At 33.4% G+C, this 25,174-nt stretch overlaps 5 protein-coding genes and 1 pseudogene across 12 annotated transcripts; 2 read left to right on the forward strand and 4 right to left on the reverse strand.

Moving 5' to 3' along the window:
• Nucleotides 1–517: 517 nt before the first annotated feature.
• LOC110610689 lies at nucleotides 518–1,242 on the forward strand (annotated as a pseudogene).
• A 32-nt stretch (nucleotides 1,243–1,274) lies between these two features.
• LOC110610688 lies at nucleotides 1,275–4,898 on the reverse strand. The gene is made up of 3 exons (XM_021750726.2): nucleotides 3,060–4,898; nucleotides 2,768–2,912; nucleotides 1,275–2,333 (listed from the first exon to the last, which is right to left on the reverse strand). The coding sequence occupies exons 1-3, from the start codon at nucleotides 4,896–4,898 to the stop codon at nucleotides 1,702–1,704; spliced, it is 2,616 nt and encodes an 871-aa protein (XP_021606418.1). The 3' UTR covers nucleotides 1,275–1,701.
• Nucleotides 4,899–8,251: 3,353 nt separating this feature from the next.
• On the forward strand, nucleotides 8,252–11,251 carry LOC110611190 (rho guanine nucleotide exchange factor 8). Its single transcript, XM_021751354.2, has 7 exons — nucleotides 8,252–8,840; nucleotides 8,936–9,052; nucleotides 9,144–9,295; nucleotides 9,390–9,464; nucleotides 9,589–9,861; nucleotides 10,193–10,513; nucleotides 10,607–11,251. Exons 1-7 carry the CDS (start codon nucleotides 8,597–8,599, stop codon nucleotides 10,991–10,993), a joined length of 1,569 nt encoding a protein of 522 aa, XP_021607046.1. The 5' UTR covers nucleotides 8,252–8,596; the 3' UTR covers nucleotides 10,994–11,251.
• Nucleotides 11,252–11,863: 612 nt separating this feature from the next.
• LOC110611740 (aspartate aminotransferase, cytoplasmic) lies at nucleotides 11,864–15,867 on the reverse strand. 2 transcript variants are annotated; one of them, XM_021752172.2, is made up of 12 exons: nucleotides 15,672–15,867; nucleotides 15,292–15,363; nucleotides 15,140–15,201; nucleotides 14,964–15,047; nucleotides 14,732–14,831; nucleotides 14,517–14,637; nucleotides 14,142–14,305; nucleotides 13,875–14,012; nucleotides 13,431–13,552; nucleotides 12,975–13,069; nucleotides 12,735–12,855; nucleotides 11,864–12,175 (listed from the first exon to the last, which is right to left on the reverse strand). In XM_021752172.2, exons 1-12 carry the CDS (start codon nucleotides 15,729–15,731, stop codon nucleotides 12,091–12,093), a joined length of 1,224 nt encoding a protein of 407 aa, XP_021607864.1. In that variant the 5' UTR covers nucleotides 15,732–15,867; the 3' UTR covers nucleotides 11,864–12,090. The 2 variants fall into 2 exon arrangements, with proteins under 2 accessions (XP_021607864.1, XP_043811200.1); XM_043955265.1 differs by having other exon boundaries at nucleotides 15,790–15,808.
• Nucleotides 15,868–17,674: 1,807 nt separating this feature from the next.
• On the reverse strand, nucleotides 17,675–20,321 carry LOC110611743 (probable protein ABIL5). Of its 3 annotated transcripts, none has more exons than XM_021752180.2 (8): nucleotides 19,754–20,321; nucleotides 19,579–19,661; nucleotides 19,352–19,499; nucleotides 19,057–19,156; nucleotides 18,871–18,913; nucleotides 18,578–18,729; nucleotides 18,412–18,476; nucleotides 17,675–17,973 (listed from the first exon to the last, which is right to left on the reverse strand). In XM_021752180.2, the coding sequence occupies exons 2-8, from the start codon at nucleotides 19,599–19,601 to the stop codon at nucleotides 17,866–17,868; spliced, it is 639 nt and encodes a 212-aa protein (XP_021607872.1). In that variant the 5' UTR covers nucleotides 19,602–19,661; nucleotides 19,754–20,321; the 3' UTR covers nucleotides 17,675–17,865. The 3 variants fall into 3 exon arrangements, with proteins under 3 accessions (XP_021607872.1, XP_021607871.1, XP_043811201.1); XM_021752179.2 differs by having other exon boundaries at nucleotides 19,744–20,321; XM_043955266.1 differs by lacking the exon at nucleotides 18,412–18,476 and having other exon boundaries at nucleotides 19,744–20,321.
• A 155-nt stretch (nucleotides 20,322–20,476) lies between these two features.
• Nucleotides 20,477–24,993, reverse strand: LOC110611735 (proteinaceous RNase P 1, chloroplastic/mitochondrial). Of its 5 annotated transcripts, XM_021752162.2 has the most exons (8): nucleotides 24,858–24,986; nucleotides 23,110–24,777; nucleotides 22,930–23,019; nucleotides 22,632–22,813; nucleotides 22,359–22,479; nucleotides 22,102–22,170; nucleotides 21,778–21,910; nucleotides 20,477–21,025 (listed from the first exon to the last, which is right to left on the reverse strand). In XM_021752162.2, exons 2-8 carry the CDS (start codon nucleotides 24,550–24,552, stop codon nucleotides 20,784–20,786), a joined length of 2,280 nt encoding a protein of 759 aa, XP_021607854.1. In that variant the 5' UTR covers nucleotides 24,553–24,777; nucleotides 24,858–24,986; the 3' UTR covers nucleotides 20,477–20,783. The 5 variants fall into 5 exon arrangements, 3 of the variants coding, with proteins under 3 accessions (XP_021607854.1, XP_021607853.1, XP_043811199.1); XM_021752161.2 differs by having other exon boundaries at nucleotides 23,110–24,990; XR_002487379.2 differs by having other exon boundaries at nucleotides 20,976–21,025; nucleotides 22,359–22,462; nucleotides 23,110–24,993.
• Nucleotides 24,994–25,174: the final 181 nt, after the last annotated feature.

Consider the following 25,174-nt stretch of genomic DNA (forward strand, 5'->3'; position numbering starts at 1 on the left):
TATAATTTTAGCTTTATAAAAAAAATGCATTATTACATTATTTAGAGTATAAAAAAAATAAAAAAAATAAAAAATAAGTATAAACTTTTTTAAATAAAAAACAAAGAGCAATAATGCATTTTTTTTACTTTCTAATATCTAAAAAACAATAAATTCAACTATAACCATGAACAAAAATTCTTGGATACACTCAAATTTATAAATATTTATACACTCGATCAATAAATAATTGAAAATTTAAATTTATATACAAATCCTAACATATTTTAATAAATTTTTATTAATCTTATATTATATTATATGGATATTTATATAAAAAATTTAAAATTTTTCATAATTTTATAATTTAATTCAAAATTGATAAATTAATAAATTTATAAATTTTATTATAATTATATTTAATTTTAAAATTTGAATAGGAAAGAGTGTATTTTACTGATGTGATTATTTTATTATATTTATATATATAAATGCTATTCATATGAAACCAAATATAAAAGGAAGCTTCTCATTGGTCATTATATATGTTGTTACAAAATCCCAGTATCATACGATACAACGTCCAGAAATATACCACTTTTAGTGATTCAAGCGAGGAAGAGGCCGACATGCTGGAAGGAAAAGCTATGGTGAAGGACACAGACATGCCCATGAAGATACAGATCCAAGCCATGGCTTGTGCTTCTCAAGCCCTTGATGTCTGCGATGTTTCTGATTGTATCTCGATTGCTGCCCACATCAAGAAGGTATTTTACAAACAGTTGTAGTTTTTGTTTGCCTATTTTCCTACTCTGGATTTGCTGGGATTTTGCATTTTGCAGGAATTTGATAAGATGTATGGTGGTGGATGGCCATGTGTGGTGGGTTCAAATTTTGGTTTGTTTCTTTACTCATACACATGGAACTTTCATCTATTTTTCCCTGGAGCCCCTCAATTTCCTTATTTTCAAGGGAGCTTCATTTTAAGCATATCATCTTGAGCACGCATGTGATAATGCTGCTTTCTAATGGTAGTGGTAGATACGTCTAGGTATCCTTAATGTTTGAATGAGAGAGGCAGATTAGTTCAGGTAGCTTTTCTCTGCAATAGGTTCCACTACTTAATGAAAAATTATTGTTAAATTTCCACCATTAATACATGAGTTCCACCATGATCAATCATTATAATAAAACTGTTATAGATACAATAGTTGTATCATAAAATTTTTCCTTCTTGCGGAGCTGTTTTTTCTTGTTCTGTAATTGGTTGCCTTTGCTTTGTGGAAATATAAAAGGGTTCTGAATGTTAGATAGCTCTCATTACCAAGAAGTTGCAATTTGCAGCAATTGAACACGAAGCTTCCATGACATTCTTAAACCTTAATTCCGGCCAGAAAAATGTAGGTTCAGTTGCTGAGTAGGCAGAATAAAGCTAGTTTGGAATATGAAATTGGAGTCATTTGTGTACGAGATTCATGGAAGTGCTCAAGCAATTCAACAATCATAGCTGTCAAATTTGGCCTCAGTTGTGTACATCGTGTGGTGTGGTCCTCTTGCCTTGACTGCAATGACATAATGAATCTTTAACCTCATACAGGTTCTAATAACAAGATGGCTATAGCCAAGGAACTCGGCTCTTTGGTCTTGTATTTTTAAGAAAGTCACTTAATGAGAGGATACTGCTCTTGCCTATTTCTTGATCACAAAATTCTAAAGCAGAAATCATGACAAGACCTCATCTATCAACTCACTTACTACCATCTTCTCTAAGTCAGTCAAAGCTTGCTCAACTCCCTCAACTGAGAATCCATTTCTCCAATCCAAATCCCATATTCCACTCACCAGACCTTTGCACCTCATATCATTCTCCAATGTTGCATACAGAGTATCAGTAAAAGGGCAGTTACAAGCAGGCCTTTGGTAGCTTCTAAGAGTTTCAAATCCTCTACAAATTTCCTCTACCAACTGATCTAGAGAGAGTTGAATTCTTGAATCTCCCATATAAGATAACGGGGGAAACCATGTTTGTGAATCTGGAAGGCATTTATGTTGAATGAACTCATTTGCATAATCTAAAGAGAGTTTAGCATCAGTTTCTCCTGAATTGTGTATGACAGCTGTTTGTAGGATCTTAGGATGAGTCATATTGAGACGAAAAAGCTCCCTTGCAATGTTTATGAATGATGAACTGCTTGAAAGCAAATATTTCAATTGGCATGCACGTTCGAAGTTTGTGTATGTTCTAGTGCTAGTCGCTTGGTCATCTGCCTCTTCAGAAGATTTACCATTCTTCCCATATTCAGAGGTCCGAATAGTGATAATGGAAAAGGAACTCTGGTTATCACCACAATGCTCTACAAGGAGAAATAGCAAATTTTGTGTTAGGACTAAAACTCGGTAGACAGACAAATTTTTTATTTACACAACGATTATGCTTATATATCAGTACTTTAATGTCAATTGATGTGGATAATTGCTACTTTCAGAAAGTAGGACTTGCATGAGTTCTGGTTTTTTGGTTGAGAACAAGGACTGCACAATTTTTGGTAGGAGATATTGAGATGAAATTTATTTTATTTCCTTCGTGCCCCTCCCCCAGCCATAAAAAAGAAAAAAAGAAGAAGAATCCTTTTATTTTAGCACATTGTTATCAGAAATGAAGTACATGAAAAGAAAAGGAATTCCGAAGATTCTTGAATGAACATGCCTATAATTCACACAAGTCTCTAGAACAATTTTGTATGCCTAGTAAATAAAATGCTTGATGGTAAATTGCAGGGAGTTTTACCTTCGGTTTGAATTTTAGAATCATTTGCTTCCTCCTCTATAGATAGTTGATCGGCTTGTGTGATGGTGGATCCTTCCTCTTCTGAGTGATCATTATATATGAGATCAATCCTCGCATCATGGTCTTTGCATTCTAAATTTTCCATCTGCTCAAAAGAGTAGCAGCATTAAGATTCAGAAATCAAAACTTGGTCTACTTCACAGCTTAGTTCAGGTTTCATACTTCAATTTGCATTCTGTGAAACAAAAGTACATTAAGATAGTTTCATGAAGAAGGATTACCAGAGACTTACAATTGGTTTAGCTACTCTATGCTTGCTGGCTTGCTTTTCCTTGTGCTTCTGATCCTTAGAATTACGATATGTAGTTTGTGTTGTGAGCTTTGAGATGGTTTTTCTAGTGGAAGTTTGGTGCTGTGAAATATGCTGATTTACAGTGACTGGTCCATTTTCAGGATTTCTCAGCTTGGTGGAGGTTATCTTGGATTGATTTTGAGATCCGGACACAATTTTAGCCTTCACAATTTCCTCCTCTGCTGGTTTTCTGCTACTGGCCACCACCTTCTGAACCTTAACTAATTCCTTATCTGTTCTTTCTTTTTTCTGTCGTTGGCGAGTTGCGAAATTAGAGCCTTCTGTTATAGAAGAATCCTTCATATTTTTCTTGACTTCTATCTCCTCAGCTCTTGCAACTACCCTGTTTTGGTCCTTAGCTCTGTCTTCAAAGCTAAATCTTTTCACCGGAGCGTTCTCTGCTTCCACTTTCCTGTGCTTCTTCTTCACATTTGAAGCCTCTTTCGTTCTGAGTTCTTGCTCTTCTAGCATCACAACTACCTCTATGTCATCCTTTGCTCCTTCCTGGATTACCCTTTTGATCGGAGTCCTGTTTGCTTCTATTCTGCATTGCATTTTGATGGCATTCAAAACCTCTTCTTTGTTATCTATTGATCTGGAAGCAAACACTTCTTTCATTTTCATTTTTCTCGGCATCAGTTTTGTGTTCAAAGCTCTCTCTCCCCAAACAATTGATGCACACGTCCATTCTGATTCTACGTAGGGAACACACAGAGGTTTTACAAGTACAATTGGTCGAATATTATTGAATGACCTTTGTTCAGAATGGAAATCACTGGATTGATGAGACTGGGACTTTTTGGCAGAACTACTTTTCAAGAATCCCTGAGATTGCACATTTTCAAGTAATTCCTTCAGTGTCCTCTCTGAATGTATTATGGATTGAGACTTCCTTAGGTTTGGCATCCCAATGTCACAGGTCAGTCTCCGCTGACTCAAACTCTTCTCCACATATAACCGTCTCTCTGGAGGTTGCATCAATTTCTTTGAGGGGATATCTTCCAAACCCATTAGCTTGGCGATCACATTTGGGCCGTTAACCTTCTTCTGCAAAGCTGTTTGTGGTACAGATGAGTCAGAAGAATGAGTATCGTTGGACTGAATCACTGACAATTGGCTTGAGCTAGTGGAGGGGCTATCAGAATTTGTCCTCTCTTGGGTAGATGTGTTCAGCAACAAATTTTGCCTAGCAAAGCCGTCTCTAATTGCATTCCTGAGCTCTTCAATGTCATCTTTTGATGACCCATCAGCTGAAAGCCTTGCTTTTTGAAATCCCAGTTGGTGATTTTGATCTCCAGATAGATATGAATCTCTTCTGTGATTCCCCACGTCATCATATTTTCTTCTTTCTGGTTTCTCCTGGTTTTTCTTCAACTGAGGCATACACTGTGAAGCTTCATGTAACTTGCCAAGCATGGTTAAAGAATCTTGCAGATCAAGAGCTCCTTTCAACAACTCCTTTGCAATATCTTTAGACAGGCCATCATAGCTCAGCCCTTTAGACAATGAATCAATTAACTGGTTCAGCTTCTGAGCTCCTCTGGAGACCTCCAGGAGCTGAAATGAAGATGGAATCTGATACTCTTCTGTAATCTCCCTGAAAACCATATCTTCTTTCTTTTCCTTGTATGCCAAAGATGCGTTTGATTTTGGATTCTTCTTTGTTCTGCTACTGAGAAACTTATCTTCCATTTTCAGGGAGGCCCTCTTGGATTTTCTAATTATTCCACATTCTACAACTCCTTTCGGATCATCACATGTGACAAATGATCTGTACATATTCTACAACAGATTTTTGCATTGACAAGGTCAGATACTGCAAGTACTTCTAATAAACAAAAACAAGAATCCTAGTTAGAATATTCACATAGACAATGATTGCCTGCAATTTTATCAGTTCAAACCTAATCTTGACTGGAATTAGAAAAAAAATTCTGAATGAAAAACGTATTCCATCACATTAAACTCATACTTGAGAAAATGAAAATGAGAAGAAAAACGTAGATTTTCAAGATAGTGAACATTGACAAGGAAAGAGAAACTTTAAGGAATAAAGAACAAAAGGACAATATTGAAAAAGACAAGAGTGATTGCTCTGTGTTCTCCTCTCATTCATGGATTGCTCAACATAAAGTGATTCCATTATTAGGGGAATTTTAGGGATTTTTCCACCACAATCTTCAAAATCCATGACTTGTTGCTTTTTGTTTCCACTAAAAGAGAATGAATATTAAAAAAATTTAAATTTACTCCTCAATTATAGATATTAAATTTTATTTTTTATTTAAATTTATTTTTAAATTTTATTAAAAAAATTAAATAATATAAAATAAACTAAAAAGAGCTTTGCTCATATTCTCAAATCTTAACGGCATCAAATCTTTACAAGTTATGCCATTAAGCAAATTTAGAGTAAAAAAATAAAATTTAATATTTTTAGTTCCATTATATAGTTTAAAGATAAATTTAAATTTTTAGCGAAAAAATCCCTCATTTTGTAATATAAAAAATAGTTGTTTTATATAAATTAGCAAAATATAATTAAATATAGTTAAAGTTATGAGTTCTTTATTATTTTTTTAGGAAGATTTACTATTTAATTTTTAATTATTACCATTATTAACAAATCAGTTTCTACATTGTAAATCTATTAAAACGTCTTTATCATTTCTCTCTATCAATAAAATAATTCTTTTGTCTATTTTTTCTATTAAAAATATAATAAAAGATTAAATTACCTTTTTTTCCTTCTTTGACGATGAGGATAGATTATTTCATTGAGAAAAAGGATTATTTCGTTGACGAATAAAAAATATAATGATATTTTAATAAATTTAAAATAAAATATGAAAATTTTAATAGATTTTTTAAGATATAAGAACTGACTTTTAATGAAAATATTTAAAAATTAAATAAAGGTTTTATTTGATAGCAAAATTAGATTTAAAAAATTTTCTTTTTTATTTTTTATTTATTTTTAATAAAAAAAAATAAAAGAACTATTTCGTTGACGCTTTAATGAATTTTTAAAAAATACAGAAACTGATCTATTAATAATAACAATATTTAATGACTAAATAGTAATCTCCCTTTCTTTTAATATATCCTCTAATCATATTGCTGGGTTACTAAATTATATTTTTAATTAAAAATTCTCACTTTCAATATATATTAATTAGGAAACTAATAAATAAATTATTGTTTAAAAAATATAATTTAAGATAAATTAAAAGAAAATAAAACTTATTTCATAAGACGAAAAAAATAATGATTTTATTTTAAGAGGAGAAAAAAAAAAGAAATTCAATTGGTTTAACGTGCAATTTTACTGTTGCAGATTAAAAGAAATTTTATGAAAGAAGACTAAAATTTTGGAGTTTTTTTATATAAAAAATTGAAATTAAAGAACAATATATAATTTCTCCATGATCTATCTAGTCTAATTGTTGATAACAGTTGAAATGCTTGTTCTTTTAAATTTTTGGATGACATTTTATTAAGCAATAAAAAAAACATTTTAATTTCAGAACATTGAAAATTTATTTAATTATCAATATAAATATCAACATTTCATTAATGAAAATTTAAAAATTTAGACAAATTAACTCACATTTTTCAAAATTATTATAATTATTTATTCACTATTGATATTAATTTTATTATATAAAAAATTAATATTATTAATTAATTTTTGCTAACACTGTAATAGATACTTTTAGATTCTACAGGAATGATTATTATGAATTTGATAAAATTATTTTTAATTATAAGACTTTTTTTTTTCAAGGCTTTGATTAAACCTTAATATAAATTTTGAAACAAATTAATGTAACTATTGAATTACTTTATATTATATGTTTGTGTGTGTAATCTGTTTCTCTAAATTTTATTTGTAATTTTCTCGCACCTCATAAATAATTAATTACTATAAATTAAACTAAATACTCCATCATCATTCATTTTATAATTTTTATTCAATTTTTTTAATTATTTCAAAATTATTATACTCTCTTTTTTACATTATAATAACATGTTAATAAAATATTATAATTCTATTTAATTTTATTTTATTTCTAAAAAATATTTTTATAAAATTTAAATTATTCATATTTTAATGTATATAATCAAATTATAAAAATTAATTAATATATTTTAAACTAACCACTTACTTATTTATAAAGTTTGACCATTATATTTAATAAAAATATCATATTATTTTTTAATCAATACCAAAAATTAATATTTTAATATAATCTAAATATATAATTATTAAAAGAAATTCTAAATTTTATCAATTTTAACTATTATAACCTCAACTTTTTTTTAACATATATATCTCAAATTAATTTTTGATTTGTTTAATTTTTTATTTAAATTTAACTTACTTATAATTTTAGATATCATATTTTTAATAGTCAATAATTTATTTTTTAATATTTTTTGCATCAATGAATGCAATATTTAACGTAATTACACTTATACTAATAATAGTATTAGTAAATAAAAAATTAATTAATTATATTTATTTTATCTATTTTAATAGAGTTGAAACTCAACAATCAATCTACTTAATCGAAAATGATAAAAAAAAATTTAATTTATAACTATATTTTATATGTTGTATAATAAATTTATTCATTTTAAATTTATTAAACTGATTATTAATTTTTAGTCTAATTAAAATAAATATAATTAATTTTTTAAATTGAGAGAATCATTATTCTTAATTTATTAGAATTAATGTTGTAACAATATTTATAATTTATAACCATACAAAAAAGTGTATTTATAGATGTAAAAATAAATTAAAAAATATTAAATTTTAAAAATATATCGTCTGAAATTATAAATAAATCAAATTAAAATTAAAAATTAAATAAAATTAAAATATTAATTTGGATATATTTGTTAAAAAGAAAGTTTAATATAATCGTTGAAATTGATAAAATTTGGATTTTTTTTAATAATTATTATTTATATTAAAATTGATAAACTGTAATTTCATACCTTAGAAAATTTATTTTTGGTGGTAAACAAAGCAAAATCTAATTCCCATTTATCCGACATCGTTAGATTACACAAGGAATATAAAAAAAAAGGAAAATTGCCTATATTTGTAACATTGGAATTTGCTATATTCTCTGTTATAATCCGTTGGAAAAAAGGTTAGTTACTGTTGGTTGTCTTTCCCGTTTTCTTGCAACCATTGACCTCTTCAACCATTCATTTCTTCAACAAACTTAAAACAACATTACCTCGCCGTTTTGCTTTGTAGTACCAGTCGTTTTGTCTTACAATTCTTTACGACCTCCACCCTATATAATTTTTTTTTATATTTATCCAACATGCAGCCCACATTCTCCTCCAACAGGAAAATTTTACTAGAAAAATCAACCCTTACCTGTTGATGTCCATTTCTTCCTTCATCTGCAGCAGATAAAGAAAGAAACAGGACTGTTGATTACCGAATCTTAACAATGGTGAGAGCGTTAGACCGTGACCAAACAACTCTGAAATCAAAATCATTTCATGTGAAAAGAATGTTTGACCATTCAGGGAAACATTCTCAAAGCTCTGTTCATGAAAATGGAAATGATTCAAGTGGTGCTGATGAAAAATCACATTCAAGAAACCATCCAAAGCAAGATACTCCTTTAAATCTTCCTCGTTCTGATAAATCTGGAGCTAAAATACCAAACCCACACAACAAAGGTCCCACAGGTGAAAATTATAGCATGAATTTGCAGTTGTACAACGTTTGATCTTATTTCTTGTCTAAGCCAAGTGTTTTTTCTGTTCTTGAATTTTTTGGGCAGAATTGGAGATGATAAAGGATAAATTTGCTAAGTTGCTGTTGGGTGAAGATATGTCAGGTGGTGGAAAAGGTGTTGCATCAGCTCTGGCTTTGTCCAATGCAATCACAAACTTAGCTGGTAATTTTAATTATTTTCATTTCAAAATCATGATTAGTGTTTGTTAATTGCGATTAAGAACATGAATTTTGATTGTTTCTGTGAGTTGCAGCATCTGTTTTTGGAGAACAAAAGAGATTAGAGCCTATGAATCCGGAGAGGAAAACAAGGTGGAGAAGAGAAATTGATTGGCTTTTATCTGTAACTGATCACATTGTTGAACTTGTTCCTTCACAGCAATCCAACAATGGAGTCAATATGGAGGTAAACAAGTCTAAGCCTAATTACGAAAAGAACCCGAGTTTATTTATATCGAGATTTGTGCAAAATTAATCATACTTTGATCAAATGTTATTAGATCATGGTGACAAAGCAAAGAAGTGATCTGCTGATGAACATTCCTGCTCTGCGTAAGCTTGATAACCTTCTCATTGTAAGTGTCTAAACTCTCTGTTTTTTTTTTTTGGAAGTTGTCGGAATAAAAAAAATAAATTCCAATTATAACATGTCACGTGCCATCATTCAACACTTTGTGATCATGGCATGGAAACGAGCAGGAGCACCTAGATCAGTTTGGAAACCAAAAGGAATTCTGTTATGTGTCTCGAGACAGTGAGGATTCAGAGCAAGGAACCGCACCAAGAAACGATGACAAATGGTGGATTCCGACCGTTAAGGTTCCACCAGAGGGGCTATCGGAAGCAATGAGAAGATGGATGCTTTCCCAGAAGGATTCTGTGAATCAAGTTCTTAAAGCAGCAATGGCAATAAATGCTCAGGTGCTATCAGAAATGGTTGTCCCTGAAAACTACATCGAGTCCCTTCCCAAGGTACTAAATATTCATCATTTTCTCCAAGAGAAAGGAGAAAATTACTACTTAATCTCCGTGTATTACGAGATAACTTATTAGAAGTTCTCAATTTTGAAAAATAGCCACAACGTTTAAAAAAATTCTTCCATCTTTAATTTTGCCATACGTTACCGTAATTTTGAAAAAACTTATTAGTTCATCTTTTAAATTTATAAAATATCTACCTATTAATATGTAAACTTTTTAAAATATTAAAGACATTTTAAAGTCTTTTTTTAAAATGACTTTTGGTATGGAACTAAATAGTAAATTTGGCTTTTCATTGACTTAATCATCGTGTTGTCTGTAGAATGGAAGAGAGAGCCTCGGAGATTCAATCTATAAGAACATAACTGTGGAGTTCTTTGATCCTGAACAATTCCTGTCAACCATGGATTTGTCAACTGAGCACAAAGTGCTTGATCTGAAGAACAGGATTGAGGCTTCCATTGTGATTTGGAAAAGAAAAATGCATCAAAAAGATGGAAAATCTTCCTGGGGTTCAGGTGTGAGCTTGGAGAAAAGGGAACTTTTTGAAGAGAGAGCAGAAACTATATTAATCATCCTCAAACAAAGATTCCCTGGAATTCCACAATCTGCACTAGATATAAGCAAGATCCAATTCAACAAGGCAAGAACAACACCACAAAACTCTCTCTCTCTCTCTCACTCTTTTTGTTTTTTGACTCACCAAGAATTGAAAGAACTTGCATACTTTGTGCAGGATGTGGGACAGGCAGTCCTAGAGAGCTACTCAAGGATAATAGAAAGCTTGGCATTCACAGTCCTGTCAAGGATTGAGGATGTTTTGTATGCTGACACACTCACACAATCTCCAAGGTCGAAATCCGATGACAACGAGAAGGCAGAGGAAGAAACAGGAAAGATGAGCCCTGCAGATACATCGACACCAACATCAGTGAGACTCTCAGATTTCATGGGATGGGGTGCAGACACCAACATAAAGAAAAACTCATGCTATACAGAGAACTACTGCAAGGGAGAACATGATCAGAAGGCAATGCTCAGGCCTCTTGCAACCAAGAGATTCTCTTACTTGGAGAAGCTTGAGAGCTTGAGTGGAATCAGAAGTCCAACGGCTCGGAATTAAAGAGTGAATGTAGAAGAAAATGAGACGAAGCATAAATATTGAAGACAAAGAAAGAGGAAGAGATACAACAAGAGAAACAATAGAAACATGTAGTCAGAGAGTTTGATTTTATTAATGTAAATAACAAATTAACAACCTGGTAGGACCCTGTTGGGTTAGTAGTTATTATATTGTTCTTCCTCAAAAATACAGGATAGGGAAGTCTCGATATGTAACTATTAAGTTTGATGCGATTTAAATTTGCTTTCTTCTTCTTTTTCAATTGTTTATGCTACTGCTTGAGATTCCACACATCGCAACTTGGTTAAAACTCATTTGTGCTTAATCTTTTTTCACCGAACAGAGTCATCCCAACAACCCTAGTATGAAAATGCTCAAATATTAAATGCTGTGAAGAGCTTGTTGCAATTAACTGGCTCCAGAGAGAAATCATAAAATCAACTTTAAATGGATTCACTCTTATATCCCCCTCCAACAAAACTCCCTCTCTTTCAGATAGAGGAGCATCTACGGGGGATCCGGATGACCAAAACTAATAATAGAGCATTAGAAATAAATAATAGAAATTTACTATTTAGTCTACTCATATACTTAATTTTTTTTTAACAAAAATGCTAAATAGACATTTACTCTTCTATATATTTAATCCTGCCTTGTGTTTAACACCTCTCTCTCTCTCTCTATCAGGCTTTTGTTAGAGGGGGTTCTTGTTTTCTGGCATTTTGTTATGTACACATTAAAATGAATTCCATGCTTTTCCATCTATAGTACATAAGATTTAAGAATTTCACTTTGAACGAGAGAGAGAGGGGTAAGCCTTTCTTTACAAGGAATTTTCAGGAGTTTGAATTCATAGCTATGAACCAGATGTGAATAGACCACAGTACTTTTTTTATTCATTTTTTCAGGGACAAAATTACAAGAGGATAGGGCAAGTGCATAGTACTTCATTTCCTTGATATGTGGTGTCTCAATCAATAGTCCAAAACGCCCCCAATTCAAGAAAAACGTTATAAAACATTACATTTATCTGAAAAAGTCGAGAAAACCACAAAAGCGACACTCGTAACTACGAGTGTTTACTAAATAAATTGATCTTAACCAAGGCGTGTGACCGCAGCATGAATAGCATCTGCAAGATGAGGAACTGTCTTAGAACTAAGACCTGCCATGCTTATCCTCCTGCAGAGAAAGAATGAAAGAAAGAAAACCTTATCGGTCAATCTAAATATTAGTCATTACAACTACTGGTAAAATTATGGATTGAATGAATGTGGAAATTAAGAGGACAGTGAGAGCATATTTATTTCGATACAAATAATGTCTTAAAACAAGAAAATATGCACGTAAAATTTAAGAATTACAGGGACCAAATGAACTAGAGTTTCTGGAAAAGCCAGAATATACCTGAGAATAATAATAAACTATTCATGCATCACAGAGAAATACAGAAGGAAATATTCTCGTCAAATTCAACACGGCAAGTTAGCAAAGTTTTACTACGAGTAGGTGGCAGAGGAAAAGACATCATCATTCACCACATGTTTAACAATGGGCATCTTGTTTTTTTTTTTTCAAGTCACAAAAAATTTTATGCTGGTTAAACAATATAACATGAATTCTGAGGAAATGAGAATGATTTTATCTGAAGCGGCAGAACATAGGAATGCAAGGAAGGCAGAAAAGTTTGACTATAAATTATCTTAAATTTTCTATAGGAATAAAATAATATTATTATTACCCATCAGAAGTCATGTAAATGTGATATTCTTTTGTCATGAATGCGACTTGTTCAGAGTTCAAACCAGTGAAAGTGAACATTCCAATCTGCTTGATAATGTGACTCCAGTCACCCGGAGTGCCTGTCAAGAAGGAAAAGAAGAGTATAGTATAGGCACAGATCTTATCAAATATATAAACCAGAACATACTGTCAGCAACACACGTGTAGGGTAAGATAAAGTGGCAGCTAGATGCAATACCTCTAGCAGATAGAGCATCAAATAGTTGCTTGCGCATGGTGATAATCCGGTCAGCCATTGCTTTCAGCTCAATAGTCCATTCATTATACATATCACTGGAAAAGAAAAGAAAAAGTACAGATTTTTCAATATCAAATTTCTTAATAAGAGGACAGTAGTTCTGTTACATCCTAACATCAGGTAGAGAATCAGTAAAGTAAAAAATAATTGCGTAACAACCAGTCTCTTTTTAATGAACAATAGCTGTGAATTTTTTTCTCATTAAATTTCAGCAAGTGTACCGCAGTCAACTCTGTCAACAGTATTTATTGAAACTCTAGTTTGATTAATTCATTAATAGAGAAGCTTTCATTATTTCATCTCTTGTATAATGGAATTTGATAAATTTAAATTGTCCCTAATATATCAGTCGCATGGTTTGACGTAATCCGCAACAAACCTCAGCAGAATTGGTACCTGTCTTTGAGAATAGTAGCCACAATAGATGCACCATGAATTGGAGGATTAGAATACATGGGACGGATCACTAGTTTCAATTGGCTCTCAACCCTGCTTGCCACATCCGCTGTCTTGCAGACCTGTGAAAATTTGCGTTCCTTTGAAATCAGCAAACTCATAATGTGCTTCACAGATAAGGAAAGGGATGGCCAGCCTTAAATGAAGGAGAGACATTCAGTATTCAGAAACCAAAGCAGGGATTGCTGATATTGTTATAGACCCCAAAAAGTTTTAACTCAACATAAAAAGTCTGGACTTCTTAATTTTAATACCTTAATAATATAGTTTATTTAGTGAGAGAATTATAATTTGAAACCTTAGTGAATCAAAAGTTCTTCAATTATTCCACATTTATTAATTCATGTTAAGCCTATTCAAAAGATTTCAAAGATAGTGTCTTACAATGCTAAGAGCCCCAACACGTTCCCCATAGAGACCCATATTTTTTGCATAGCTCTGCGCCATAAGGCATTCACCACCATCTGCAACAAACATGCGAACAGACTGTGCATCTGCATCTAGGCTGCCACTTGCGAAACCCTGGAGAGTTGAGGTTTAAGAGTTTGTCAGCCATGTTAAACAGGCACTTGCACAACTTCATTGGTCATCACAGATTGATAGTTATTAGTATCTCCGCTAACACTCCAGAAAAGAATGGTTTTTTGTTACCTGGTAAGCGCTGTCAAAGAAAGGTAAATGCGCTTTTGATCTTATTAACTGTCTGATCTGCTCCCACTGCTCAGGGGTTGGGTCAACACCAGTTGGGTTATGTGCACATGCATGGAGAAGCACTATAGATCCTGCCGGTGCAGCTCCAAGATCCTCTAGCAAGCCTGTGCCCCACCACATACGCTTATTCTTTGTATTTTCCACAAATATGCATCAGCAATTTGAAAGGAAATTTACATCACAAGTTTAATGTGTTTTATGTCAAATAATTTGTCGGAAACAAAAATCTTGTGCATCGTGCACAGTAAGAGAAACTAAAGATAACTAAAGGATATAAACTAAATTGTGTATTGAAACATAACAAAGTGCACAAACCATGGAAGTCCAGCCCCCGTGTTGCTGGGTCATAGTAACGGTATGTCTTCACATTCAGCCCTGCAAGAGTGAAGACTTTGATATGATTTCCCCATGTTGGTGCAGGGATGAATATAGTCAGCTGCCAGCCAAGGTAGATTAGTCAGTCGTAGTCCTACTCTAAACATTATGTTCATAATAGAGGCAAATAGAAATGAAAACAGTGCTGCTCTCACTTGGTGATAATGCCTTGCAAGAAACTCGCCTCCAACCCTCAAAGAACCAGTACCAGACAAGCATTGTACAGTAGTCACTCTATTCTCCTGTATGGCAGGGCTGTTGCAAAGCAAGCAAAAAAACTACAATAAACTACATAAAAAACTGGATTCCTCATAGATAGACATCAGAAAAACCCAATAAGACCACCTGAGAGACAATTAAAAAAGGAAAAAAGAAAAACACGATTACCTATCAGCTCCAAATATAAGCTTGGCACTCAGTTTGTTAAACTCAGCAAGTCCAACAATGGGAAGATACTCTTTGACCCGAGACCTGGAAGGCAGTGGTTTTAGCAGTTGCAATCCCATCAAGGAAAACTACAGTATTAGATAGTCACAAAATTGATAACAGAGACCGTAACTTACAGGTCATTTACTAACATCTGCTCCGCTCGCCTTACTACATTCAAAACGAGGGGCTTCCCTTCCTGTCAATCCGACCATAGTCAATTTTTTTTCTCATTATGAAAACACATATTGTTTCCATTTGGAAGAACAAGTAAGATATGAGCAAATACCTCAGTTCGGTAAGCACCAACACCCAAATTCAATTTGTTTGGGCTGGTATCCTTGTTATAAGCAACAGTGACCTGTTTATATTCATTAAAACAAAACCAAATAAACACACTAATACAGATTAACACGATCAAAAAACTAAAAGAAATCCAATTTCTATATTTCCATTCAATCTCAGATAAGTATCCTATGATTGACAAATTAAAAAACATTACTAAAAAAGGAGTTACGAGCTATATATATAGAAATTACATAGTATTCCCCTAACATTTCCCAAATCAAAAACGCTGTGATCTGTGATCTAATCAGCCAAACGACAGAAGATCAAACTCCAAATAGATCATAAATTGAAGATCAAATAATACAGAAATGAAACGAGTACCCCTAGAATGGGATCTTCAGGAGCTTGAACAACTTTAACAAAGACAGAATCAGAAGCCATGAATGAGTTTGATCGGAGTTATGGAGTATGATCAGAGAAATATTAGGTATAGCTCTACCTGAGGATGCTTGTGTTTTTAAAATACAAGGAGGTGTGGTTTAACAGTGGGCGATGTCGAGACTCGAGACTGTTCAACGCTTCAACTGTGGGCGGTTACTGCGGTATTAATGCCATTTTGTTTACTTTTCCTTGCACGCTGACAAGTGTCACGTTCAAGCAAAACGCCCTCGTCACTCATCGGCCGTCAGTTACATTCCCTGGGGGTGAATGGGCCGGATTTCGTATCATTTAAGGCCCAAGGTTCTCTACAACCTGGGCTTGGATCACGATAAATTATTTATTATCTCTTGTTTTGAATATCAAACATATTTTTATAACTAAAATATACTGTCAAATTTAATTTTAAATTCATTTTAATTAACATATTTAATAAAATATTTTTTTAATAACAATATTAAACACACTTTAACTATTTTAACTTAAAATTTTTCATGCTTTTCAATCTTCGTAATTTTTTTGGAGAATGAAATTTTTTTATAAGTATTTAAAAGGCTTTGAAGAAAAAAGCTATTTGCTCATAATTTGATAGTTTTTAAAATGGATATTTTAAAGTTTACTTTTTATTTATTATAAAAAATTTTGTAAAAATTTAATTCTATTATATTATATTAAATTTGTTGAAATGAAAGAAATTTCTTTCAATTTACAATTTTTTTTATTTTAAAAAAATAAAATTATGTATAATTTTATAAAAATTTATTTTTTTGCAAAATAAATTATTGCAAATAGAAGGTTAAAAGTGAAGGAGACTAATCTACTTTTCAATTGGCTTATTCTTACTTGTCCGAATATTTGGTTTAGACCAGGGCACATGAAGATTTGTCACTCATCTCGTAAATATATATTCGAATATCCATTCGCTCAATTACCTATTAGAGAAGAAAGTTTAAATTAGATACGATTGCATAATGCAGACAAATTCAGGGTCCAAGATAGAACTTTATGCTTATTTCAGTGGCAGACAACTCTGTAATAAAATAAGAAGAGAGAAGAGAGACATAGAAGACAACTTCGACCGTGGGTTCGCTTCATTTCGGCAACCTCTTAATGGTGATTTTTTGGTAGTTTTATTCTGTATTTGGATTTTGAGTGTATATGCAAAGTTGTTTTGGCAGAAGATCTGATTTTTATTTTTTATTTTTTATTTTTTATCCTCTTCGATGGCTCTTGCCTTTGTTTCTTGTAGATGGAGTCGCTGGTTGCTTTATTTGGTAAGGTTTTGTTAGGGTTCTGATTTTGGTTTGAGCTCTCGTCATGTCGTCATTGTCGATAGCGATGAATTAGTGTTTCACGGTGTCGGAATACTGTGCGTGTTTGCTCTCTACAGGCGGCTCTTTAGCTATAACAAATTGAAAACGTCAATGATTAACTCTGAACGGCGGTTATGATGCACTAAACTTTGAAATCTGGTTAAATATTGGTGTTGTTAAAATTCTTATTCTTTTTGTTGGCTCTCGTTGGGTTTTCTCGGCTTTAGATTAGCCTGTTGCGGAATCTTCTCTTTGGTTGCATGCCTTTTCTTTTTAGTTTGTGGTGTGTCATCTAGTGTAGCAGCAGGATTGACGGTGTACGATGGTGGTTTTCCGATCCATTGCCTGTGTATATTGTCAATTGATAGTGGATCACTGGGTTGTTTTCTCCTGTGCGCAAGGTTGGCGATGGGTTGAGATGGACTGGCGGTAGCACGGATAGGCATGCAAGTATTGTTTGGGTTAGGCTAAACTTATTTTTGTTTGGGCTGGGTAGGTTTATTCAATGGATTGGACTTTAATGTTCAAAGAGTTGGCGTACTTATCTTAATTTTGTAAGTTGTCTGATGGTGTATATGAGCTATTCTAATGCAAATCAGATTGCATGATTAAAAAAAAAAAAAGACAAACTAGTTTCACATGCAAAAGCTACAAATCTCACATTTAGAACCAGAAAGGCTGTTAATGATCCTAATATACATCCTCCTCACTTGGAACTATAAAGCTGAAAGGAGAAGAAATTTTAACACTACTCCAAATACAAGAATCATCACAATCTCTATGATCACTCACTAAGCAAAACAAATAAATATACACAAATTTATTCATATTGTTCGTTTAATTCGCCGAATGAGTGAGAAGATCTCATTACTACTGTTCCGTGATGCTGATTTTCTGAACAATCTGTACCGTCCATGCTTCTGAGAAATTTGCTGCACCAAAACATCATATCCAAAAATCAAAATTATACTAAAAATTGCGATCAAGTATATCCAATAATACTCGAGTTGTCTTTAGAACTGTACAGATTTTTTAGACTTCATTTGTTTCTAGAAAATAATTTGTATTTGAAAAATATTTTTTAAAATAGTAACTTATTTTCTTTTGTTAATTTTAATTTAAAAAAATAAAATATATTGATAAAATTTATATTTTGAAGTGCTAATAAGATTGTGTAGAAAATTACTTTTTTCTTAAAAAAGGATGCCATCTACCTTAAAATGACTTAATATTTTCTTTAATCAGGAAAATATTTTCTGTTTACTAATTTTTTCGTGTTCCAAACGTGAGAAAATGTGTAAAATATTTTTCAATAAAATAGTTTTCCTGAAACAAGAGCCTTAGTAAGAAAGCATAATTGAACTACTTACCTGAAAATGGAAAGTGGGATTTGGAGCTTTAGATAGTATTGAAAGGCCATCATGAACAGGAAGTGCTAGAAACAAATTCGGAAGAATCATGTCTTAATATTACTTGGAAAAATCTGAAAGAATATATTTACCATTACTGGAAGGTTGACATAGTAATTTCCTGTACCTGAAGCAGAATCAGAGTCATCTTTCTCAATGGAATATGAATTCCTAGCCAGAGATGGTTTCTGGGTGTAAGTGCACAAGAAAAGTGGCAAGTCCTCTGCTTCAAATCCAGGCTTATCTATGATGATTTTAGCAGCTGGAGAATTCGGGTTCCTGCAGATTTAGACAGAAAGGTTTCATAAACATCTAGTTTCATTGCCTGATAATGTTTTGTTTTGTCCGTGAAATGTATTTGAACATGTCTGATTCAGAAAAGCTCATGAATATATGGAGGTGATTAATGCTTCTCTGTACCTTTCATCTTCATTTAACTTGTCAATCTCAACATTTGTGATTGCTGATAAAGAGAGAACAGATTTTGAAACTTGTCAAGCAGATATTGTGGGAAATAAAAGGAGTAGAAAGAAAGTTAAATCTGCACATCGCGACGAATATTTGTTCTTATTGTAGAGTAGAAAAATGGGGATTTGGAGTATTTACGTGCTGATAAGTATCGGCGATGAAATCTTGGCAAATTTGCACTCCATCTTACTCTTTTTAGAGCAAGCTTTTGAGCATATTCTTCACATGAAAGAAGCCTCTGCAAGAAAATTAGCCAATCTCACATGTTATTGAAGTACAAAGATGTTGCAGTATTATAAAAGATGGCAACTGAACCAATGAGTTTTAGTTTAGGATACTTGATTCGCTGTGAGATTCGAGTTTGAGCTCCAATAAAAGCCAAGTGAAACCCAAAAAAGTAGAAAGTTGGCAGTTATGGGTGCATGATACTTACTTGATTTAGGCTGTTAATTCTAAGTTCAGCCTCAGAAAATTCATTGTTCTTAGAAATGCTTTGATTTAGATTAGAAGAGACACATCCAAGATGATCAACAACAGCAACCACAGCTCTGCATATGTACTCTTTTGTGTTTTCCACAACACTGCAAAGTATAATTATTGATGAAGGAGGAAACAAAAATTTACATTATAATCTCAACAAGACAAGTAAAGAGAACGTACACTTTCTTCTCTTTGGCATTCATGAATGTTGCTTCACAGTATTCGGCTGCATGATGCAGCTGCAACCGCAAGTCTCTGAGTTCCTATACACCCAGTAAGAACATTCAGAAAAATAATTACATAGAAAACAAAGAACAATATATGAAAGGGGGCACAGATAAGGACTTGAAGAGACTTGTTGAAACGCAGAACGTTTTCGGACTCGCTTTCTGAGGTTTTACAGACAGATGTTTCGGAGAACTGCATTTTCTACTTGAGAGCTTGAAGAAAATGAATGCAAAGATATGAGTGTCTAGTTAGCTCTTCTTATCTTTCTTTCTTTCATGTTCATTCTTAATTTTAAACATGGTGATGATTGAGTGCTGTTTCGTCAGTGTATAGAAACAGAGAGACGTAGAAAAGGAGCATGGGTAACTGGAGCCTCGTGATATTTCCATTATGGAGCAGTGAGTGAATGAAACAACCAAAAAAAACCAGTAAAGAGAGATTCTTTTGAAACATGCACAGCACCAGAAGATGACAAAGATTATAAAGCAATCTTGCAGTCCCGTGATCTAATGTTCCCATGTTTTCTTTTGTCTTTTTGGGAAAAGTGCAATCACCGACTGACACGGTGATCCAGTGGCCGAGATTATTTCATTTCAGGAAAAACATAACTCAGTAATGTAAAATAACAGTGAGGTCCCCATAAAATTCATATGAACCCAAGAATTGCTCATTTCAAGGTTGGCACTTTTCCTCTCCTTTTTCAATTGTTCATTATCATATGAAGAATAGGCCCTGCCCTGAATTCTATGAAATGGGAGTAACTTTGGGAAGGAAGAGCAGGAAACTATAGGCAAACACAACAGTATAGAATCCCAGAAGTAAGTTCTCAAGAATCATCCAAGACATAAGCTGAATAAAAAGAATTGCTTTAAAAAAAAAAATCGGAAACATGTAATATACAACGCCGCAACCAGCATCTTAGGACTGTCCTCGCCCATATGATTACTTGGGAGTACATTCCAAAGGGTGATTCAAGAAATTAACTGAAAAATCGACCTTTGAATGGCGAGAAAATTAGCTAACCAAGAGCACCCTGAAGAAAAATTTTCCGGAGTGCAGCCAATAACATGTGCTACACAAATGTACATGGGTATTCCATTTCAAAGATAGCTTTTCAGGTGTGTCATTTGAAGTCCTGGATAAGAGAACTTTTAGCATCATATCTGAAAGTCAATTACACAGCCACCAAGCTTCTCTGCTGCCTCAATTTCCTGTAGGATTGTGCGACGCTCAGTGAATCCAGATGCTAACAGCACATTCCTGAGATTCTTGTAGACTGCTTGAGGTGAGTTTGACAAAACTTCTAGGCTGCATTGATTGTATTCTTGCTTTTCCTTGAGACTATTTTGCATAGGCGACATAGCTTGCTTATCATTGCTATGGTCCACAGATTGTGAATCTATTTTACCAAGTGAACTCAGAGTGTCAGAGGGTGCTTTATTAAGCAATATGAATGTAAATAGGCTTGCAGAATTAGAGTCGCCAAAAGAGAAGGGAAAAGAAGTGAAATTAAACTAAGAAATATTCAAACCAGAAAATTTATCATACATTTAAGTGCGAAGAATCAGTATATTCTATTAGTTGTGACTTGTGATCATGCAGATGTGTCGTAAAAGGATTAAAATTTAAGAAAAACATAAAGAAGTGCAGTTGATTGTTTCTAAGGAAAACATTAAGCATAAAAATAAATATAATTGGCATGTTCACATTTGAGGATATGCACATGTCAGTCCTACAATCTATCATGATTGTCAGCAGCAGAAGTAAATTTAAAAATGATATCCGCCATGCCCACAAGGTTAAATGAGTTTAAAAACACATTAAATGCAAGGAAATGGCAAGCAAGTGCAAATCAAACAATACAATAATCATTGAACACGAGTTTAATTTTTTTCTAAGACACTGGAAGGGGAATGGTAACATTTTGCAATTATGCAAGTAACTGAATAGCATTTCTCTCTCCACAGATGTATTGCCAGCTTTTGTAACTGCAATGGCCGTTGTATGTTTCCTTTAAACTTATGTGACATAAGAATGCGTTCTTTTCAAAGACTCAGCACATAGCAAAAACTATAGGCATTTCCAGGTCAGAAGATTTGTGTCGCCAGCCCAAACATTTGGATCAAAGAACTACCAACAGATTGAAATTACCTTCAGTTCTGGTGGTCATAGAATCATGCCTAGCCACAGATGAGTTGGCACGTGTAATGCATAACCAATTTCTTTCTGGTTCATAATCATCATCTGTTGCAATTGGAATATGCCAGTTGCCTCTCTCTGATTCCTGTTAAATGTTCCCCAAGTACACACACACACACACACACACACACACACACGCAAAAGCCCTATTCTTAAGTTCTCAATATAAAAGATATATCAAACAGGGAGTAAAGCATGCAACTATCAGTTGTAGCTGCTGTTCAAAAAGAGAAGAACAGGGAGAAGAGAATAAAAGAGAGAGAGAACATTTATCACCTGAATTACCACAGAGAAGCAAGGAGGCATGTGAAAAACTGGGCCAACATCAGAAAAATTGAAATGTACCTTACATCAAGAAAAAGATATGACATTTATTAAGATATACTTAATCATTACAAGATCTAATAAAGCAGCATTGGTTTCAACTACTTATAACAGGCAGATTTTGAAGCAAAAATATAGATTATCCAAGGTCAACATTTACAACTGAACAGGGTGATTGGAGGCTTTGCCTGGTGAAGAGTGCTACTCACTTGGTGCCTTTCTTTCCATTTAGGGAAGAAGTCATTTCCTAGAAGTTGAAAGGTATGATCTCGCATCTCATCATTGGTCACAAGTAAGCACTTGAACTTTATGGCTGCATACAACCAGTACCTGAAGCACATGTTATTATCTATATGGCACTTCATATGCTATTGCATCAATTTAATAATTGATTGAAAAATAGTCAAACAGTAGAAAGTTGAGGAAAATATGCAATTAATTTTGCCAAGGTAGACATTATTCTCTCTGTATTTAACTCTCACCAATCATCATTTGACCCAGTAGGCGTTGCATACAGAGCATCAGCATTTTTCCATTTTTCAATCAATGCCTTATTTGCTGGTTCATTCATATTGTGTCCAGAGACACGCCTGTTGTGCAGAACAATAAGTGGCCATCTTTTTGAAGGAAGCTGCTGGCGTATTCCATTAGCGATCGCATTGATCTACAGAGCCCGCCGCAAGAGAAACCAACATACCAAATCATTAAAGAGAAAAGAAGAAAAGTAAAACTTGTAAAGTGTTTGAACATTTTTATTCTTTAAGCCATCGTATGGTACACCTTGGATGGAATGAATATCTTCTCGCTCAAAAGACCTACGTTTGCTCCATCTATCACTGCTTCAAAAGGTCCATAATAGTTGAGCCATTTCTGCAAATAAGAGGGGAAAGAAAACTTCATTCCTCTTCATCAAATCTTGATTTGATATTATTAGAAATATAAATGAAACTTTTTTCATACTTGAAACTTTTCAAAGCTTGAATTTTTCTCTCTCTTTATGGCAATTGAAGCAACAGATTCAGCAAAATTCTGTGTCTCTGCAGGATCAAGGTCAATGGTGGCCAATTTTTCCCCACAACATCTACAAAATGCATCAGGTCCAATAGATGTAAATGAAACGTTCCACTTTCCTTTACCCAACCAGCCCCGCCCATGCCATCCTCCACCCCCATTTTCAATTGCCTCTTTAATAACTCTCTTGTTCCATTTTGTTTTTCCTACCCTTGAAGCTGCCTTGCTCTTAAACCATCTAACAACTATATCTGCAGTACAGGGAGGGATCTTTCTCACAGTCGTTCTCAATTTATGCAACAAATAATAAACTTTATCACCTTTACCAGCTTCTACACTTACTCTTAAGAGTGCCTCCAGTTCAGGCTCTTCTGGGTGGACACCATGCTCCAACATGTGTTTTTCTACAGCAAATGCTTTATCAACATCTCCATTATTGCAAAAAGTAGAAAGAGCTGGACCATAGGACCTCAATCTAGGATTTAACCCCAGTGGTTTCATTCGCTTCACCATATCAAAGGCCATATCACCATTACCCATTGACATTGCCATTCTAGCCACAGCTGTTAAGGTTGCTTCATTCACTGGGACCTCATCCGTACACATCTTCTCATAGATCTCAAATCCCCTCCTAAGTGCATACTTCTTGATATCTTCATCTGCCTGAATTTCATGGTCCTCATGATTATCACCATCATTACCCTTTCTACAAAAATTTACTCCATCCACATGTTGAGAATTTGGCTTACTAATAACATTAGAAGTTTGGTTCGAGTTCTCCTCCTTGAAATTGTTATCTAAATCATTAAACCCACTACTAGAACTTAACTCCATTTTTTCTGAACTTCCCAGATTTGCAACACCATCGTTGGAAACACGAGTGCGTGATTCAGTAACTGGATTATTCCTAGCATTATTGTCTCTTACTTCACTCAAATCCACCACCCTTACATTAGTAACTTCATTAGACAACTCTAACGCATTCGAAGCTCGACCTCCTCTCCCACTTTTTGCAGGTTGAACAACACCAACAGCAGCAGAGGAACAAAGATACAGAAGTACAGCATGATGGTACTGTTCCATCTTGATTCCTTCTTTCAGAGCTAAATCATATAACTGAATTGCGCCCATTACGTCTCCTTTCTTGGAGCACATATCCAAATCCAGTCGGAATTTTACTTCTACTGAATCAGGTTTGTTTTCTTTGGACCCTTTTGCAATTTTCTTCTCTTTCACCTGATTATCAGCATTTTTTTTGGTTTTCTTCTCCAGTTTTTTACCATTAATTGCCTGAAGGTCCATAATTTCCAAAGCTTCTCTCTTTTTATTTCCATCTCTAAACCTTGTAGACAAATCCCCCGAGTCAATATCCCTCCTTTTTCTAAAACCCATGTCCTTTCTTCCATTTCTATTCTTCGTAAACCTCTCATCAATACTTTCCTCTATTACTGATTCAACAAGGTTATTCACAAATTTTCTCCCTACCCTTTCATCTACAGTACTTGAAGATTTCCTAATTCTTAAATTCTTGGTTTTTGTGGGATTTTCATGGTTTGCAGTTGATAACTTTGTCTTTATGTTGATATCATTACCACTTGCTCTACGTACAAAAGATGGCTTGTGCTCGAAAGGATAGAAAGTAAGAAAATGAAAAGAACAGTGGAAATTCAGAGTATTTAGCGATAATGGATACTTACAGAGAGTTGTGGAGAGGTGGTGTTTTGGCTGCAGAGTGTTGAAGGGGAAAGAGGCCATGTGTGGCCCTTAAGAGCTGCCACTGCTTGTGCTGTTATAGGCGTAGAAGACTCTAGCGCAATAAGCTTGAATTGCGGATAAGTTTAAAGATGGCACTATGATTAAAAAATAAGAAACCTAACTCATGTTGATATCTTAAATTTTTAATTTTAAATAATTAAATTAAATATTTAAAATTTATTATAATTTTATTTATAAATTTAAATTAATTTTATTAAAATATAAGATTGTTATTCCGTTATTTTATTTAATATTTTTA

Source organism: Manihot esculenta, chromosome 3 (assembly GCF_001659605.2).
Source record: "Manihot esculenta cultivar AM560-2 chromosome 3, M.esculenta_v8, whole genome shotgun sequence".
Taxonomy (NCBI): Eukaryota; Viridiplantae; Streptophyta; class Magnoliopsida; order Malpighiales; family Euphorbiaceae; genus Manihot; species Manihot esculenta.